Consider the following 19,519-nt stretch of genomic DNA (forward strand, 5'->3'; position numbering starts at 1 on the left):
AAATCGATAGACAAATGGCAGAGGAAGACAAGGGTAACCACAGGTGCTGCTGCTATTAAAAGCAAACTGCATGATTTTAATCAGGGATTAGGATTCTCTCCCCTCCTCTTTACATCCCCTTCCATCTTCTCCTTTCATATTCTTTATGTTGTCTTTCTCTTTCTATAAAAAATTAATATAAGATGTTGACGTGGCTTAACCGTGACCGTTCAAATAGGAAGAGAGGGAAAGAAAGGGAAAAAAAGAGAGGAGAGAATCATACTACTTTAATCAGGTCTGGCTCTATAATTGAACTTGTAACCATGCCTTTCCTTATGACGGACTTGTGCCATGCTTTGCCAGATATTCACCAAGAATTCATTTTCCTTTTTCCAATTGCAGAATATTAGTGAACAAGCTGCTTCTTATGTGAGAGATCCAAGCAAAATGGTTAGGCAGGTCAGATGAGGAAATCAGCAGTTGTGTATTTGGCACTGTAAGATTTTAACTCTTACATCTAAATTGAAAAGAATGAAAATTTCACAGTTCCCAAGGTCTCACGTGCATGCTCATATACGAGGAATTTTTTACTATGATCGGTACACGGGATGGTGCATCACGTGTCACTAAAAAGTTAATAACTTAAAAAATAAAATTTCTCACCGCTTCTATTAAAATATATAGTGTACCACTTGTGTTCGCATTACAATTAAAAATTTCTCCTTAGATACAATTCATATTTTTAACATCAAGATGGGTTTTTCTTAAGTTTTGTACGTTTAGTAATTTAAACATGACTAAACATGATTTATGGATGTGCAGGTTCCTGAGGGGGGACAACACTACACAGGGAGAGGGACTGATTGCATATACTTGTGGTTAACTATAATCATATGCTAATCTTAGGACCCATCTGTAAATTCGTTGGATTAAATGTCCCATGGAATTTTCATTTTTCCCATGTGCTATTTTAACTTCCAAATGAGGTACAAATTCATTGTTTGGTATGCATGCAGTTTATAATTAGTTTTAACGCCCAAATGAGGTATAAATTCATTAATTGGGATGGATGCAGTTTATAATTAGTTTGATACTAGGTTTGAACATATTTTGGGTTGTTTGTGGTGTTTGCTTCATTTTTTTTTAATAGCCCAAATGTGACTTGATGAATTTGTTTCTTTTATTGTTATAAGAAAAGACCATGTAGCCTGTGTTCAGTGGCTATAAGTGTTTCAATACTCTTCATCCGCCATTAGATTTATTTAAAATTTTGTTTGCCACTTGGATGTGCAGCCTGTGAGGCCTGCTAAACTTCGGTATCTAGTTGCAAGGGGCTCTTAGATCTCAAGCGGTTAAGAATGATTAGCGTTGAACTTGAAGTTTTGAAGGTAGAAAACATCTTGAGAGCAAGGAATGCAAAGATATATCTATACCAAGTCAAATTACAAACTCATGGTGGGCTCGTGGGCGAGTGTCGCTTCTTTTTTTGGGAGATGGAGGACCAACCTACTAGAGCAAGTGCGAAAAAGAAGCCGACAGCTATGAGGCACACCTTCCAGCCTCGCAGGCTGCAGTTATTGCTAGCAACCCTCGTCTTTGGAATTGTGTCATCAGGTTCATTCTCTTGTCCTTCTTTGTCTGAAAAACATACAAATAACATAAAATTTATTGGAAACGTTTTTGAAATGAATACGGACACACCTGGAAGTGTTTGGATGGAGTATAATTCAATGCAATACAACAACACAACATACTTGTGTCTTCTTCATCAGAGTCCATGATGAGTATATCAATGTCGTCAGTATCTTTTGTTGCACAACAGCCCAGGAAGTATATTCTCGGTCTGCACTTCCACGTCTTCAAATCTCCATCGATAAAATATGGATAATTAGGATCTGATTTGGAGTTGTGTTGGGTACTCATCTTGTCTTGGTGCTCTTGCACAAGCTCGACACCAAACTCCTTTACCCAAAACACGTCACGTCGTCCGGTTATTACCGAAACCACAACTTCATCTCCACATTGTAATATTGCTTCATTCTCCATCTTCCAATGGCTCAACCATATCATATCTTCTCCGTCACCTGGAATTCCATAGAACTTTGGGGCTTGGATCCACTTCAGACCCTTACTCTTGTTTCTCACTTTGATCATTATTGGAGCAATTCTAGGTAAAGTAAAATAATTATTTGAATTTTCCTTTGCATAGGTAGCAAAGATGTTCAAGCCTCGAATTCTGTGACTAGCAAGTAGTAAAGGGACAATAAAAGATATCGAGGACTTGGTACTTCTATAGCTGAACTGGCCTGGAACCTCATTCCCAACAAAAAACGTGCTGAATATACCAAGTTGAAACAGTCCCTATGTATTTGCCACAGTCATAACAAAATTAATTAGTCATTTCTTTCCCATTATATATTTAAGACTTATGAGAGAGAGAGAAAGAGAGGCGCACCTGGACGGGGACCTTTTTTGGATCCCTGCATGAGTGTGGATATTTCATTCGAACAGCTAGCATGGATTCCAAGTTGCATAAGCCCAAAAGTTTGATCATTTCCACATCAACTCTATCAATAGGCTCTAACTTGTAATAGCTCCCCCACTCAATAAGATTGCAGTTGTCACCCACATGTACTAAACATCGTCGCTTAAGGGAATGAAAAGATAATTTTTTTAATGATATGCATCCGACTATACATACCCTTTGGTGTATGTGCGGCAACCCCACAAGCGATTCGAGCCTATCACAACCCTTGAAACAGAGTTCATCGATCCTTCTCAAACCTTTGATGAAAACTGGCAGACTGCAAATTGGATTCCCATCTAAATGTAGTCTTCGCAAGTGGGATAAATTACTTAAATCCGTAGGAAGCACATCATCAGAAAGACTGCACCTCTTCAGACTTAACTCTACCACAGAGGTTGGAAAATAACTCAAGATAGCTGAACTACTTTCTGGCCATAATTCACTTATTGGAATTCCATCTATCTCAAGAACTTGCAGAAACTCCATCTTCTTCACCATCTCCACTGGAAACTCATCAAGATTTGAGCAACCAGATAAAATGAGTGTTTCAAGTGATTTAAGCATGCACATGTTCTTCGGAAGAATCCTAAGATTCTTGCAATCCTTCATATTCAAGTACACGAGTCGTTTCAGGTTTCCAATGGATTCATGAACATTCTTCAGGCTTGTGCAATCTACAAGAATCAGTTGCTCTAGATTAGGGGAAAGTGAGAAGTCAATGGTTTCACTAAGGCCATGAGAATGGCTCACGTCAAGGATCTTCAACGATGGAAGAAACTGTGGAAACAAAGGAAAAAAAAAGAAGAAAAGAAAATAGAACAATGAAATAAGTATCTAAGATAAGAAATTAGTCATCGAATTAAAGAAAACATAGTAGTTCATTTTAACACATGAAGTTAGTCAACAAATAAAAAACTAACTAAATAAGGAAAGGGAATTGAAATGCATAGAGTAACATACTTTTGTTCCTCTGCATACTTGTCTCAAGCTACTGTATTGCATTTCAAGAACAATTACGTTCTCCAAAGGAAAATCAATTGGTATAGAATCCAAAGGAAATTCAAGCCAACACAACCATCTTAATCCTGTAGGGAAATCTGCATAACATCCATCCAGTCGTACATGACTAAGATGGAGTAGTTGTAAATTGCGCATCCTTGCAAATGCATTGGTTTCCAAGACTATCTCATTTGTGTTTATTGGACTGTTTACAGGATGGTTACGCATATCCAGGACAAGACCTTGGATTTTTTTTTTTGTACCCTAAAAGAAAAAAAAGAGACATTAATATGCATAATTTTCACAAGAAGAAATACATATATAGGCATAAAAGGCATGTTTCTTACATTCTTTTTCCTCAATACATGGAAAGAATCCTTATGGCGCCATAATCTACTACGTTTCTCAGGCTCTTCTGATTCTTGGTGAGCAATTTCTCTTCCCATAGCACAAATCATGTCATGCATTTCCACCTTGCCATATTCATCAAGTGTCACCAAGCATCTGTCAATGAGATTTTGAATGCCAATGATTGTATAGAAATCACATCCATCGAGTATCCTAACAATGTAGCTTTTGTTCCTTCCTATTAGGAAACAAGCAATGTGGAGGAATAATTGCCGGTCATGTTCATCTTTTAAACTTTCGTAGCTTATTCTTAGTTTCTTCATGATTTGACCATCAGGAATAACTTTTAGCTTCTCCAATGCACTTTCCCATACATCTATACTTTCCCCTGATAAAGAAGAACCCAAAACCTTTAGAGCTAATGGAAGTCTGCCGCTATGTTGCACTAGCTGGTTTGAGTGCTCCATGTATTCTTCTATGGGATGGTCCTGGCCAAAAGCATGCCAACTCAAAAGCTTTAATGATTCATTGTAATCCAAAGTTTGAACTTTGTGCACCTCTATAACTTGATCTGCCCTTAGCAACTTTTCACGCCTAGTTGTTATTAGTATCTTACTTCCCGGATAAAAATGATCTTTCATCCTTAGGATTGCATCTAATTGGTCCATTTGGTCAACATCATCAAGAACAAGTAGAACTCTTCTAAAGCTTATGGCCCTTTCAATCTTAATTATTCCCTCACTAACACTGTGTATTTTCATTTCTCTGTCGTTCAAAATATCACAAAGAAGTTGCATTTGTATTTGAACTAAACCATTTGGTCGATCTGCTGTTTCTTTGATATTTTCAATGAAACTACTTCCTTGAAAGCTTCTAAAGTTTGAATTGTAAACATGTTTTGCAATGGTTGTCTTCCCTATTCCAGACATGCCATACACAACAAATATACCAACATCACTTGATCCATCTTGTAACCACAAATTGATGTGTTTGGCTTGAGATTGAATTCCAATCAATTTTGGTTCAACACTCAACGGCGTGCGACTTAACTTGTCTCCTATCATTTTAACAATGTTTTTGATAAACTTTGACTCGTACCTAAGAATTTGCAAACAAAATGAAAAATGAATTGGGGAAATTAGATAATTAAAACATGTGTTCATTGCCTTTGTTTAAATAAGAAAAAAAAAGAGGACTGCTGACAAAATTAAATTGAAAAAAAGAAGAAGAAAGGAATACAGCGCATAATTTATACGAACTATAGACAAATACATCACAAATCACATCCTAACTTTTTTTCCACACCAGCTTTCAAAAAAATTTAACGCACATTTTTACACTAAAAAATCAATTCTGATACTATTCATTTTACCCTTTATTTTGTTCTTATCGTTAAAACTCAAAAAAATTTCATTAGTTTTCCTAAGTCCTTATCGTTAAAACTCAAACATTTTTCATTAGTTTTCCTAAAAAAAGAAATACATCGCATAATTTATATGAACTATAGACAAATACATTACATATCACATCCTAACTTTTTTGCACACCAGCTTTCAAAAATATTTAAGCAAAAAGAGGACTGCTGACAAAATTAATTGGAAAAAAAAAAAAAAAAAATTTAACAAAAAGCTCTGTTACTGTTCATTTTAACGAAAAATCATATTTTTATACTAAAAAGTCAATCCTGATATTATTTATTTTACCCTTTATTTTACTCTTATCGTTAAAACTCAAACACTTTTTTATTAGTTTTCCTAAAAAAAAAAAGAATATATTGCATAATTTATCTGAACTATAGACAAATACATTATAGATCACATCCTAACTTTTTGCCACACCAGCTTTCAAAAATATTTAAGCAACTAGAAACCAGTAGATTAACATGGAAAATGACTAATCCTTGAGTTGAGCTGAGTGTGATTTCTTTTAAGTTGACCTAAATTGAGATTATTATTCACTACTGAGATTGAATTAATAAATATATAAAAATCTAGGTCACTACGGATCATACATCAAATTGACCCAAGAAAGAGAAGAGAAATGGAGATAATGAAAGTTACCCATCAGCTTGATTTTGTAAGACCATGCCTGCTAGATCTGCAATCTCTGCAAGTGCCTTCCTCCATCCCTCCACCTTTTCCGGTGACTGATTTTTCTGGCTTCTAGCAAATGCTTTTCTAACACTTCCTGTCTGCTTCCTCACGTGGGACGGATCGACATCGTAGAAGACTGGTAAAACTACATGTCCGAGGTGGTCCGCTTGCGTTCAAGGATCAGCACAAGCTCATCAAGACACCTACTGGATGACGCGTAATCTTTCGAAAACACGACAACAGAAGTTCGTGACTGCTGGATCGCTTTCCACAGTCCTGGCTTTATATCTTCTCCTCTCTCAAGTTCATCGTTGTCTCGGAACGTAAGAAATCATGCGTTGTTCAAGGCTGTGTAGAGGTGGTCGGTAAAAGTCTTGCGAGTTTCTTCGCCTCTCTTCGCCTCTGAAGCTCAAGAACACTTCGTAGCGATAACCCCGAAAAGTGTTGGAATCAGAGGAGGCTCCTGGAGATGTTCTCACAAGAGCCATTGATGTGGATCGATGTTCAAACAAAAAAACTGGTGTTTGCTAGGTGCAATGCAAATGTCTGTGAGCAGGGGAAATATGTAATTGGGTCCTTTCCATCTACGTCCAGAAAAATTTACTGAAAATATGACTTTAACCCCTCAAACTCAATTTCTTTCATATAAAACCTGATATAAATTTTTTACTCAAATAAAACCCAATAACTAGACTCCACATAAGTAAAATCATTAACTATGTTTGACTTTACACATTTAAAATTTTTCGAATGCCTAAAATACCCCTTTTTGCATGTGTAATGTGCACAATTAAACATATGTAGATTTTAAGGAGGATTAATGATTTAAAAAAAAAAACAAAAAAAGTACTAATATTCTAAATGCATTGCATGTTATATGAGAATTCAAGATTTCCACGCTTTGTAATTAATTGGGTTGATTCATGTTTCTCTCACTCCATAAAATTTGCTTCTAATTCGATATAGGAATTAATTTGGCAAGTTTTCTTAATCTTAACAACATTTTTCAATTTAAATATATATACATTAGTGAAATAGTCTATCTTTTAAAATATTTATCAATAAAATAATGTACCTATTGTTCAAATTTTAGGATAAAATTTTACATGTTCTTATTTAACAATAATGTATCCACAATGTTATTTTTGTATGAATATAATTTACCTACTTTTTGATTTTATATGAAACTAATTTACCTACTGTGACAATAATGTATCTACAATACTACATAAAAGATTTACCTTTTTTAACAACACTAGTGTATCTACAGTTTTGTTTTCGTATGAATATAATTTACCTACAATTTAACTTTTCAAAAAATGTATCTTCTATTTTATGTTTTACTATCATATGTATGTTTATGTGTTCGCAAAATAATTTATATAAAGTTATATAGTTAAGAGATATTGTAATGCATTATATTAATCCATTATTAGATTGGTAAAAGAAATTGTTAAAAACGTTAGCCATAATGGTTGGCTAATAATGTTTGTATGAGAACAGTTATAGAAAGTTGTGGCATAAATTGCAAATAACTTATATTAATAGGTTATTTGTTTTCTTATGTGGCAATTTATTTAAATTTTGGGTTTTTACTATATGTTGATTCATAGGTGGGTTTTTATCCGAGATATATGAGTTGTATGGGTCTATATCTAAACAACCCAAAAATTTATAAACAATATTATATAATGGGTTGTTCCCATCCATTGACCCAAAAAGCATTTCTTTAAGTCATGGTCGGCCGCTAGTGGCAGACATGAAAAGAAAAAGTAAAGATTACTTCTTATTTTATGTGTGATTTTATAATTAACAATTATATTGATCGTTGCTCATCTTTTTGTGGTAAAATGCATTTCTAATTGCACAAACATCTTTTGTGATAAAATAAAACACATTTTGATCGTTGCTCAATGCTTATTTCTCGTTCTTGAATTGTTGAAACCATTTCTACCAATCAACCCACCAACTAGTGTTTCCAATATCACCATATCGAAGGTTTATATATTCAACTGCAAGATTGATTGTCCTAAAGATGATGTGGTTATGAGACAAAATTTAAAACTTGATATAACCACATAATAATGTGGCACTTGTAATGTTCAATTAGTTTCATAACGAAAGTTTATAAAAAATTGAATCTTGGTACATGTATGGTTGAACTTAAGATGATTGATCGAATTGTTGTACAGTTATAAGCTTATTGTATAGTAACGAGATTCAGCAAGTTGTGTCTATATCCTCGGGGTAGGAATATTGGTTTCTCATTATACGAAATATAATTTACAATGTAAGAAACAAGGAAAGTTGGGAGCATTTTGCTCCCTTCCGTTAGTGTAATGATTTTTTATTTTTTATTTTTATGCATTTCCCTCTTTTCCTCTACCCTCCTAAGCTTCCTTCACATTTTCCCTTCTTTTCCGCTTTTCTTCTTTTCCCTACTCCTTTTTCTCTATTCTCCAAAATTTCCTCTCATTTTCCTCCTTCCCTTTCTACTTTTCCCTTCTCCTTTTCTCCTTTTCCTTCCCTCGACCCTTCAGAGTTTCCTTCCCATTTTCCCCTCATTTCCTCTCATTTTCCTCCTTCCCTTTCTACTTTTCCCTTCTCCTTTTCTCCTTTCTCCTTTTCCTTCCCTCTACCCTCCAGAGTTTCCTTCTCATTTTCCCCGCTCTTTTGACATCATTATATTTTGGTCAAGCAATTGGAAGTATCTCTTTTGCTCAGGGAAGTGATGGCCACTAGTGGTAAGTGACTAGAGGGGGACTCCATGCTATTTTAACTTCCAAATGAGGTACAAATTCATTGTTTGAGATGGATGCAGTTTATAATTAGTTTTAACTTTTAACACCCAAATGAGCTATAAATTCATTAATTGGGATGGATGCAGTTTATAATTAGTTTGATACTAGGTTTGAACATATTTTGGGTTGTTTGTGGTGTTTGCTTCATTTTTTTTTTTTAATGGCCCAAATGTGACTTGATGAATTTGTTCCTTTTATTGTTATAAGAAAAGACCATGTAGCCTGTGTTCGAGGGCTATAAGTGTTTCAATACTCTTCATCCGCCATTAGCTTTATTTAAAATTTTGATTTGTTTGCCACTTGGATATGCAGCCCGTGAGGTCTGCTTTTGTTTTCCCTGATGCCGAAATAATTCCCGCCCCCCACCCCACCAAACAAAAAAAAAAAAAAAAAAAAAAAAGAACCAACGCTACCATGTGTAGAAGCATTTTTTTGTTTTACTTATTTACTGATACTCTGCTAGTATCGCTAATGCTGGATGTATTTTATGCTATATTTGATGGCGTTGAACACATTTAAACTTTGGTATCTAGTTGCAAGGGGCTTTTAGATCTTAAGCGGTTAAGAGTGATTAGCTTTGAACTTGAAGTTTTGAAGGTAGAAAACATCTTGAGAGCAAGGAATGCAAATATATATCTATACCAAGTCAAATTACAAACTCATGGTGGACTTGTGGACGAGTGTCGCTTCTTTTTTTGGGAGATGGAGGACCAACCTACAAGAGCAAGCGCGAAAAAGAAGCCGACAGCTGTGAGGCGCACCTTCCAGCCTCTCAGGCTGCAGTTATTGCTAACAACCCTCGTCTTTGGAATTGTGTCATCAGGTTCGTTCTCTTGCCCTTCTTTGTCTGAAAAACGTACAAATAACATAAAATTTATTGGAAACGTTTTTGAAATGAATACGGACACACCTGGAAGTGTTTGGATGGAGTATAATTCAATGCAATACAACAACACAACATACTTGTGTCTTCTTCATCAGAGTCCATGATGAGGATATCAATGTCGTCAGTATCTTTTGTTGCACAACCGCCCAGGAAGTATATTCCCGGTCTGCACTTCCACGTCTCCAAATCTCCACCGATAACAAATGGATAATTAGGATCTGATTTGGAGTTGTGTTGGGTACTCATCTTGTCTTGGTGCTCTTGCACAAGCTCGACACCAAACTCCTTTACCCAAAACACGTCACATTGTCCGGTTATTACCGAAACCACCACTTCATCTCCACATTGTAATATTGCTTCATTCTCCATCTTCCAATGGCTCAACCATATCATATCTTCTCCGTCACCTGGAATTCCATAGAACTTTGGGGCTTGGATCCACTTCAAACCCTTACTCTTGTTTCTCACTTTGATCATTATTGGAGCAATTCTAGGTAAAGTAAAATAATTATTTGAATTTTCCTTTGCATAGGTAGCAAAGATGTTCAAGCCTCGAATTCTGTGACTAGCAAGTAGTAAAGGGACAATAAAACATATCGAGGACTTGGTACTTTTATAGCTGAACTGGCCTGGAACCTCATTCCCAACAAAAAACGTGCTGAATATACCACGTTGATACAGTCCCTATGTATTTGCCACAGTCATAACAAAATTAATTAGTCATTTCTTTCCCATTATATATTTAAGACTTATGAGAGAGAGAGAGAGAGGCGCACCTGGACGGGGACCTTTTTTGGATCCCTGCATGAGTGTGGATATTTCATTCGAACAGCTAGCATGGATTCCAAGTTGCATAAGCCCAAAAGTTTGATCATTTCCACATCAACTCTATCAATAGGCTCTAACTTGTAATAGCTCCCCCACTCAATAAGATTGCAGCTGTCACCTACATGTACTAAACATCGTCGCTTAAGGGAATGAAAAGATAATTTTTTTAATGATATGCATCCGACTATACATACCCTTTGGTGTACATCCGGCAACCCCACAAGCGATTCGAGCCTATCACAACGCTTGAAACAGAGTTCATCGATCCTTCTCAAACCTTTGATGAAAACTGGCAGACTGCAAATTGGATTCTCATCTAAATGTAGTCTTCGCAAGTGGGATTAATTACTTAAGTCCGTAGGAAGCACATCATCAGAAAGACTGCACCTCTTCAGACTTAACTCTACCACAAAGGTTGGAAAATAACTCAAGATAGCTGAACTACTTTCTGGCCATAATTCACTTATTGGAATTCCATCTGTCTCAAGAACTTTCAGAGACTCCATCTTCTTCACCATCTCCACTAGAGACTCATCAAGATTTGAGCAACCAGATAAAATGAGTGTTTCAAGTGATTTAAGCATGCACATGTTCTTCGGAAGCTTCCTAAGATTCTTGCAATCCTTCATATTCAAGTACACGAGTCTCTCCAGGTTTTCAATGGATTCATGAACATTCTCCAGGCTTGTGCAATCTACAAGAATCAGTTCCTCTAGATTGGGGAAAAGTGAGAAGTCAATGGTTTCACTAAAGCCATGAGAATGGCTCACGTCAAGGATCTTCAACGATGGAAGAAACTGTGAAAACTCATCAAGATTTGAGCAACCAGATAAAATGAGTGTTTCAAGTGATTTAAGCATGCACATGTTCTTCGGAAGAATCCTAAGATTCTTGCAATCCTTCATATTCAAGTACACGAGTCGCTTCAGGTTTCCAATGGATTCATGAACATTCTTCAGGCTTGTGCAATCTACAAGAATCAGTTCCTCTAGATTGGGGGAAAGTGAGAAGTCAATGGTTTCACTAAGATCATGAGAATGGCTCACGTCAAGGATCTTCAACGATGGAAGAAACTGTGGAAACAGAGGAAAAAAAATGAAAAAAGAAAATAAAACAATGAAATAAGTATCTCAAATAAGAAATTAGTCATCGAATTAAAGAAAACATAGTAGTTCATTTTAACACATGGAGTTAGTCAACAAATAAAAAACTAACAAAATAAGGAAAATGAATTGAAATGCATAGAGTAACATACTTTTGTTCCTCTGCATACTTGTCTCAAGCTACTGTATTGCATTTCAAGAACAATTACGTTCTCCAAAGGAAAATCAATTGGTATAGCATCTAAAGGAAATTCAAGCCAACACAACCATCTTAATTCTGTAGGGAAATCTGCATAACATCCATCCAGTCGTACATGACTAAGATGGAGTAGATGTAAATTGCGCATCCTTGCAAATGCATTGGTTTCCAAGACTATCTCATTTGTGTTTATTGGACTTTTTGCAGGATGGTTACGCATATCCAGGACAAGACCTTGGATTTTTTTTGTACCCTAAAGGAAAAAAAAGAGACATTAATATGCATAATTTTACCCAGAAGAAATACATATATAGACATAAAAGGCATGTTTCTTACATTCTTTTTCCTCAATACTTGGAAAGAATCCTTATGGCGCCATAATCTACTACGTTTCTCAGGCTCTTCTGATTGTTGGCGAACAATTTCTCTTCCCATAGCACAAATCATGTCATGCATTTTCACCTTGCCGTGTTCATCAAGTGTCACCAAGCATCTATCAATGAGATTTTCAATGCCAATGGTTGTATAGAAATCACATCCATCCAATATTCTAACAATGTAACTTTTGTTCCTTCCTATTAGGAAACAAGCAATGTGGAGGAATAATTTCCGGTCATGGTCATCTTTTAAACTTTCATAGCTTATTCTTAGTTTATTTATGATTTCACCATCAGGAATAACTTTTAGCTTCTCCAATGCACTTTCCCATACACCTATATTTTCCCCTGATAAAGAAGAACCCAAAACTTTTAGAGCTAATGGAAGTCCGTCGCTATGTTGCACTAGCTGTTTTGAGTGCCCCATGTATTCTTCTATGGGATGGTCCTGGCCAAAAGCATGCCAACTCAAAAGCTTTAATGATTCATTGTAATCCAAAGTTTGAATTATGTGCACCTCTGTAACTTGATATGCCTTTAGCAACCGTTCACGCCTAGTTGTTATCAGTATCTTACTTCCCGGATAAAAATGATCTTTCATCTTTAGGATTGCATCTAATTGGTCCATTTGGTCAACATCATCAAGAACAAGTAGAACTCTTCTAGATCTTATGGCCCTTTCAATCTTAATTATTCCCTCACTAACACTGTGTATTTTCACTTCCCTATCGTTCAAAATATCACAAAGAAGTTGCATTTGTATTTGAACTAAGCCATTTGGTCGATCTGCTGTTTCTTTGATATTTTCAATGAAACTACTTCCTTGAAAGCTTCTAAAGTTTGAATTGTAAACCTGTTTTGCTATGGTTGTCTTCCCTATTCCAGACATGTCATACACAACAAATATACCAACATCACTTGATCCATCTTGTAACCACAAATTGATGCGTTCGGCTCGAGATTGAATTCCAAACAATTTTGGTTCAACACTCAATGGTATGCGACTTAACTTGTCTCCTATCACTTTAACAATGTTTTTGATAAACTTTGACTCGTACCTAAGAATTTGCAAACAAAATGAAAAATGAATAGGGGAAATTAGATAATTAGAATATATGTTGATTGCCTTTGTTTAAATAAGAAGAAAAAAAAAGGACCGTTGACAAAATTAAATTGAAAAAAAAAAAAAAAAAAAAACTTTAACAGAAAGCTTATAATACTGTTCACTTTAACGAGGTATAGACAAATACATTACAGATCACATCCTAAATTTTTTCCACACCAGCTTTCAAAAATATTTAAGCAACTGGAAACCAGTAGATTAACATGGAAAATGACTAATCCTTGAGTTGAGTAGAGTGTGATTTCTTTAAGTTGACCTAAATTGAGATTATTATTCACTACTGAGATTGAATTAATAAATATATAAAAATCTAGGTCACTACGGATCATACATCAAATTGACCCAAGAAAGAGAAGAGAAATGGAGATAATGAAAGTTACCCATCAGCTTGATTTTGCAAGACCATGCCTGCTAGGTCTGCAATCTTTGCAAGTGCCTTCCTCCATCCCTCCACCTTTTGCAACGACTGATTTTTCTGGCTTCTAGCAAATGCTTTTCCAACACTTCCTATCTGCTTCCTCACGTGGGACGGATCGACATCGTAGAAGACTGGTAAAACTATATGGTCCGAGGTGGTCCGCTTGCGTTCAAGGATCAGCACAAGCTCATCAAGACACCAACTGGATGACGCATAATCTTTCGAAAACACGACAACAGAAGTTCGTGACTGCTGGATTGCTTTCCGCAGTCCTTGCTTTATATCTTCTCCTCTCTCAAGTTTATCGTCGTCTCGGAACGTAAGAAATCCTGCGTTGTTCAAGGCTGTGTAGAGGTGGTCGGTAAAAGTCTTGCGAGTTTCTTCGCCTCTGAAGCTCAAGAACACGTCGTAGCGATAACCCCGAAAAATGTTGGAATTAGAGGAGGTTCCTGGAGATGTTCTCACAAGATCCATTGATGTGGATCGATGTTCAAACAAAAAAACTGGTGTTTGCTAGGTGCAATGCAAATGTCTGTGAGCAGGGGAAATATGTAATTGGATCATTTCCATCTACTTCCAGAAAAATTTACAAACAATATTATAAAATGGGCAGTTCCCATCCATTGACCCAAAAAGCATTTCTTTAAGTCATGGTCCGCCGCTAGTGGCAGACATGAAAAGAAAAAGAAAAGATTACTTCTTATTTTATGTGTGATTTTATAAATAACAATTATATTGATCGTTGCTCATCTTTTTGTGATAAAATGCATTTCTAATTGCACAAACATATTTTGTGATAAAATAAAACACATTTTGATCGTTGCTCAATGCTTATTTCTCATTCTTGAATTGTTGGAACCATTTCTACCAATCAACCCACCAACTAGTGTTTCCAATATCACCATATTGAAGGTTTATATATTCAACTGCAAGATTGATTGTCCTAAAGATGATGTGGTTATGAGACAAAATTTAAAACTTGATATAACCACATAATAATGTGGCACTTGTAATGTTTAGTTAGTTTCATAACGAAAGTTTGGAAAAACTTGAATCTTGGCACATGTATGGTTGAACTTAAGGTGATTGATCGAATTGTTGTGCAGTTATAGGCTTGTTGTATAGTAACGAGATTCGGTAAGTTGTGTCTATATCCTCAGAGTAGAAATATTGGTTTCTCATTATACGAAATATAATTTATAACGTAAGAAACAAGGGAAGTTGGGAGCATTTTGCTCCCTTCCGTTAGTAGACATAATGATTTTTTATTTTTTATTTTTATGCATTTCCCTCTTTTCCTCTACCCTCCTAAGCTTCCTTCACATTTTCCCTTCTTTTCCGCTTTTCTTCTTTTCCCTACTCCTTCTCTCTGTTCTCCGAATTTTCCTCTAATTTTCCTCCTTCCCTTTCTACTTTTCCCTTCTCCTTTTCTCCTTTTCCTTCCCTCTACCCTTCATAGTTTCCTTCCCATTTTCCCCTCATTTCCTCTCATTTTCCTCCTTCCCTTTCTACTTTTCCCTTCTCCTTTTCTCCTTTCTCCTTTTCCTTCCCTCTACCCTCCGGAGTTTCCTTCTCATTTTCCCCGCTCTTTTGACATCATTATATTTTGGTCAAGCAATTGGAAGTATCTCTTTTGCTCAGGGAAGTGATGGCCACTGGTGGTAAGTGACGAGATGGGGACTCCATGCAATGTTTTTCTTGATTATTCATTATTTAAAAGCATATGAATAATATTACGGTCTAATGATACTTCTCTTCACTTGTAAATGAGAAGTTTTAGGTTTGATTCTCGCCAAATGCAAATTTAAATCATGTTATTGCTAGCCCATTGTGATACTTAGCCAACTCCCTATTCTTAGTGTAGACAATATCGTTTATTCAAAAAAAAAAAAAAAAAAAGTGGATGAATGATATCAACTTGATCTCCTTTCATATTTCATTTCAACGCTGAAAAAGGTCCAACTTGGTGTACTGGTACTTTTGTTGATTATTCGTTACTTTATCGGAAGTTTTAACGAAAAGTTCATGATACTATTTACTTTAACTAAAAACCACATTTTTACATTAAAATGTCAAATCTAGTATTATTCATTTTACCTTTTATTTTGTCTTTATCGTTAAAACTCAAAGTTTTCAAGCTCTTTTCATTAATTTTTCTTACTTTATTTTATGAAAGATTCTTTCAAATAACTAAATTTTATTTTTAAAGGCGTCATTACTCATTCAACATTTGCCACGATTTTCAAAACGTACGTTACCTTTCAAATGGACGATTGCCACATTATGGGTTTGTGAGATAAAGACAATCTCTCCCCCATCCGGTTGATAAGAATGATGGAAATAAAGGATATGGCCATACATGACATCCAAACTGTTGAAAGACACTTCCATTTTTTTAATGTCTTGTACATATTATATTTTATAATTAGGATAAATGAGTGCTTTACAAATTAATCAATGCACTGAATAATATAGTAGCAAAGTCCTCTATCATAAACTCTATTTGTTGATGAATGTCTAAGATAGAGTTCACTACAAGAAAATAAGTGAAATATTATCCTACACATTTGCAATTAAAAAGATAAATAACATGTGTACACATGATGTAGGATTTAACAAGATAAAACTCACCATTGAGAAAATCCTTAGACTCTTAAATTAGGACAAACAATAAGAAAAATGAGTATAGAAAGACTTACAAAACTCATCAACTAGACCCACATACTAGTAGGCAATTTTTTCACTGCGCTTTGCTACTCAATCTCTCTTCAGCCTTCAAGTGGAAGTGGCATGACACTAATGCGGCCGTTAATCACTATCTCCTCGAACTTTGCAAGATACTAACGCGATCATGCAGAATGTATGAAATGTAATGATTTTTTGAAATCAACCAATTACGAAAATCACAAGGCATATTCTCATAATTGATTTCTAATTGAAACACAATGAAAAATCAGTGATTAAAAACTAAAATATTTTCTTTGAAAACACATGGACACAAAACTGATTTTGATGTGAGCAGCCTTGAAATAACCCACTATACTCAAAGACCCGTCTTGACGGTACAACGGCGGCCCACCATCATCACTCTTATGGTTTGAAGAAGGCATGCTCGATGAAATTCTACAAAGACGCAAGGAAGAATTGTTAGATGATTGCACAAAAAAAAAAAAAAAAAATTACATGGAGCAGGGCACCAGCCTGCAGCCCAACTGGTTGCCTCAAAGACCAGCCCAACATGCCGAGTAGCCCAACGCACCAGAAGGCCCAGTATGCCAAGTGCTGCTATCTCCTCGGCCCAACCAACACCCTCAGCCCAATCTAATTGGAGGGGGTTGGCGCCCCCGCGCCTCCCTCTCTCTCATCTTTCACACGGGCCAAGCTTAGTGGATCGTGAGCCCAGCCAAGGACGGAGGCCGAGCCTCCATTCCTCTCTCCAGCACGGGCCCAAGTTCAACGCCACAGCGCTCTAGCCCTGGCCCAGCTTGGGCCGCCAGCCCTCTACTCAAGCCGAGTCGCCGCCACACCAACCCACCCACGACAGTAGCATCGTGGCCTCCTAGCCACAATTTTGACACATACTTAACCCGCGTCGAGCAAAATTTCAAGCCCCGATGCTCCAAAAAATTAAGAAGAGAAGGAAAATTAATTTTTTCTTATCTTGGTGTAGCGTGAAGACAAAGAAAGCAACGAAAGACAGTCAGTTACATGGGCAAATGAAGAAGATTGCTAGGGAAGGAGGAACAAATATCCTCTAGCTTTCTCTCTTTCTTATAGGGTTAAATAATTGCTCTCTAAAATTGATTTAATCATCTACTTAAGATAGACTTAAATAGATTTTGAAGGTAATTTATGGTGCACATTATTAAGTTCATAGACTAAAAGATGTCGGGATTTAAAATGAAAGATTTGGGATCAGAAGAGGCCAGTGTGGGTGAGTGGGACGATAAATGAGGGAGGAGGAGTTGGGGTTGGAGTTGTTCGTTGGACTGTTGGAGATATATGTCAGCAGCCATGGCAAATCTGGGATGAACGTTTGTAAAGTGTGATTGGGTTCATGGGGATGTGAAAGGAAAAATTGAATCATTAGGGTTTGTGAATATTGATGGGGAGAGGCAAGTGATATGGTACGAAAGGTGAATTTTCAATTTGGTATGATTGTGCTGATTTGGAGCAGTTATATTCTTTTGGATTCATCAATGGGTTAAGATTTTATTAAATGCGTATTAATGCATCGAGACTAAATATAGAGATTCGGGATATACACCACATACTACATTGCATGGATGCATGCAGAGTATGCATAGCACACGCAAAATTGAACAACGCAAAAAATAAGGATGAGCAAAAATAGAAAGACAAATGAAGCACAAATTAACAACCAAAACAACAGATAGATATCTATCGACTAATTCGGAATATGTGCTTCGGATTAATGTGACTGTTAGAAATTAATCAGGAAACATCAAACATTAGCAAGAGTAATGCATTTGCCAATGATGATCAAGTACGACGTCGTCGACGTCGGCAGTGAGCCTTGCACATGTGTTGGCAGTCGTAGAAGCAAGGCCCTCCGCAGTGAAGAGGGCAATCCAATCTCATGCCTTTGCATCGTCCCTTCCGCATGCATTGTGCAAACTCTCCGAGCACGTACTCTTCCTTGTCGAACCTCCTCTTCGAGCCGCCGTAGACATTGTTGCTGTTTCTGCGGCCTCTTCCTCCTCGACCTTTTCCTTTTCCACCACTACAACCCCATTTCCACCACCCTGCCCCTCCTCCTCCTCCGCCCCATCCCCACCCACCACCGCCTCCACCAGCTCCTCCTCCTTTTCCACCTCCACCTCCTCCTCCGCCACCACCCCAACCCCATGCATAGCCTCCTCCTCCTCCTCTTCCTCTAGACATCCAATTAGGCTGCTTCTTTTTGTTACTGATATCAACTTCAGTGGTGTTGGAAGTAGTCTTGTTCCTCACTTCTCCAATTCCTGCTGAAGGAATTTCAGCAACAGCTAAAAAAGAAGAACCAGTATTGCCTTGCTCGTGATGAGTACTATTCGCCGTGCCATTTTCCAACTTACTGCCGCCAGCTTCCGAACCAACAATCGCCGTCAAAATAAACAAGACGACCCATAACTTTCTCATCACCACTCCATCCATATGCATGTATATTGATTTTAGGACGGTAGAATTAAAATCAATGCGCATATGTTGTGGTACTTCGTACTTATATAGACATAAATTCAACGATCATAAACTGATTACATAGTTTAGACGTTAAATTCTGTATATCAGAGACAGTATTCATGACTCGCGTCCAACAGAAAGTGTGCCTTGTATCTTACTTTTGTCCCCACCTAGTTTTCAGTAACTTTTAACAGTATAGGCTGGAAGAATTAGGTTAAATGGCGGTTGCGCAACATGCATGCGTCACTTCACAACCTGCTCCAAGGCGTCCCACTCTCGCTCACTTATAGGAGAAATTTTTCATTGTGACAGGAATATGCGTGGGACAACACGTATTTTTATTTAAATTATGAGAAATTTTATTTTTTGAGTTATTAACTTTTTGATACTGTATAATAACACATAATGTACTACCTCGTGTGCTGATCATATTGAAAAATCTCTCCACTTATGACACGCTGGTCTGTCCAGGCTAGCTCTCTTCTTGATCAGTCAACCCTACTGGTATTTCAATCTTAGCTTATCCATAGGATCACAATTAAACAGTTTTTTAATATTTGATGAGAAATAATAATCAAACACATCATTTGTTTTTACAAACCACTGTTTAATCGTATTTTTTGTCCATTTGATTATTCAATTAAAGAATCAACA

The 19,519-nt window shown here is 36.6% G+C and overlaps 2 protein-coding genes and 1 pseudogene across 3 annotated transcripts; all 3 read right to left on the bottom strand.

Annotated features, from left to right (window-relative positions):
* Window positions 1–1,379: 1,379 nt before the first annotated feature.
* LOC148695380 (disease resistance protein Roq1-like) lies at window positions 1,380–6,528 on the bottom strand. The gene is made up of 6 exons (XM_088698919.1): window positions 5,914–6,528; window positions 3,853–4,951; window positions 3,467–3,769; window positions 2,435–3,283; window positions 1,734–2,340; window positions 1,380–1,617 (listed from the first exon to the last, which is right to left on the bottom strand). The coding sequence occupies exons 1-6, from the start codon at window positions 5,937–5,939 to the stop codon at window positions 1,430–1,432; spliced, it is 3,072 nt and encodes a 1,023-aa protein (XP_088555045.1). The 5' UTR covers window positions 5,940–6,528; the 3' UTR covers window positions 1,380–1,429.
* Window positions 6,529–9,356: 2,828 nt separating this feature from the next.
* Window positions 9,357–14,393, bottom strand: LOC137733351 (TMV resistance protein N-like; annotated as a pseudogene). Its single transcript, XR_015965591.1, has 6 exons — window positions 13,644–14,393; window positions 12,100–13,198; window positions 11,717–12,016; window positions 10,410–11,534; window positions 9,711–10,317; window positions 9,357–9,594 (listed from the first exon to the last, which is right to left on the bottom strand). The product of XR_015965591.1 is annotated as a TMV resistance protein N-like (transcript).
* Window positions 14,394–18,071: 3,678 nt separating this feature from the next.
* On the bottom strand, window positions 18,072–18,851 carry LOC148695381 (uncharacterized). Its single transcript, XM_088698269.1, has one exon. The coding sequence runs from the start codon at window positions 18,842–18,844 to the stop codon at window positions 18,185–18,187; it is 660 nt and encodes a 219-aa protein (XP_088554395.1). The 5' UTR covers window positions 18,845–18,851; the 3' UTR covers window positions 18,072–18,184.
* Between the last annotated feature and the right edge of the window lie 668 nt (window positions 18,852–19,519).

This window comes from Pyrus communis, chromosome 8 (genome assembly GCF_041283825.1).
Source record: "Pyrus communis isolate YQ-2024b chromosome 8, ASM4128382v1, whole genome shotgun sequence".
NCBI classification, from domain to species: domain Eukaryota; kingdom Viridiplantae; phylum Streptophyta; class Magnoliopsida; order Rosales; family Rosaceae; genus Pyrus; species Pyrus communis.

Bases quoted from the DNA above. Each gene is read 5' to 3' on its own strand.
- LOC148695380 (XM_088698919.1), bottom strand. From the start codon at position 5,939: ATGGTCTTACAAAATCAAGCTGATGG. The intron at 3,770-3,852 runs GTAAGAAACATG...TTTTTCTTTTAG, and splicing joins ATGTATTGAGGAAAAAGAAT to GGTACAAAAAAAAAAATCCA. The intron at 2,341-2,434 runs GTGCGCCTCTCT...GCAAATACATAG, and splicing joins CAAAAAAGGTCCCCGTCCAG to GGACTGTTTCAACTTGGTAT.
- LOC148695381 (XM_088698269.1), bottom strand. From the start codon at position 18,844: ATGCATATGGATGGAGTGGTGATGAGAAAGTTATGGGTCGTCTTGTTT.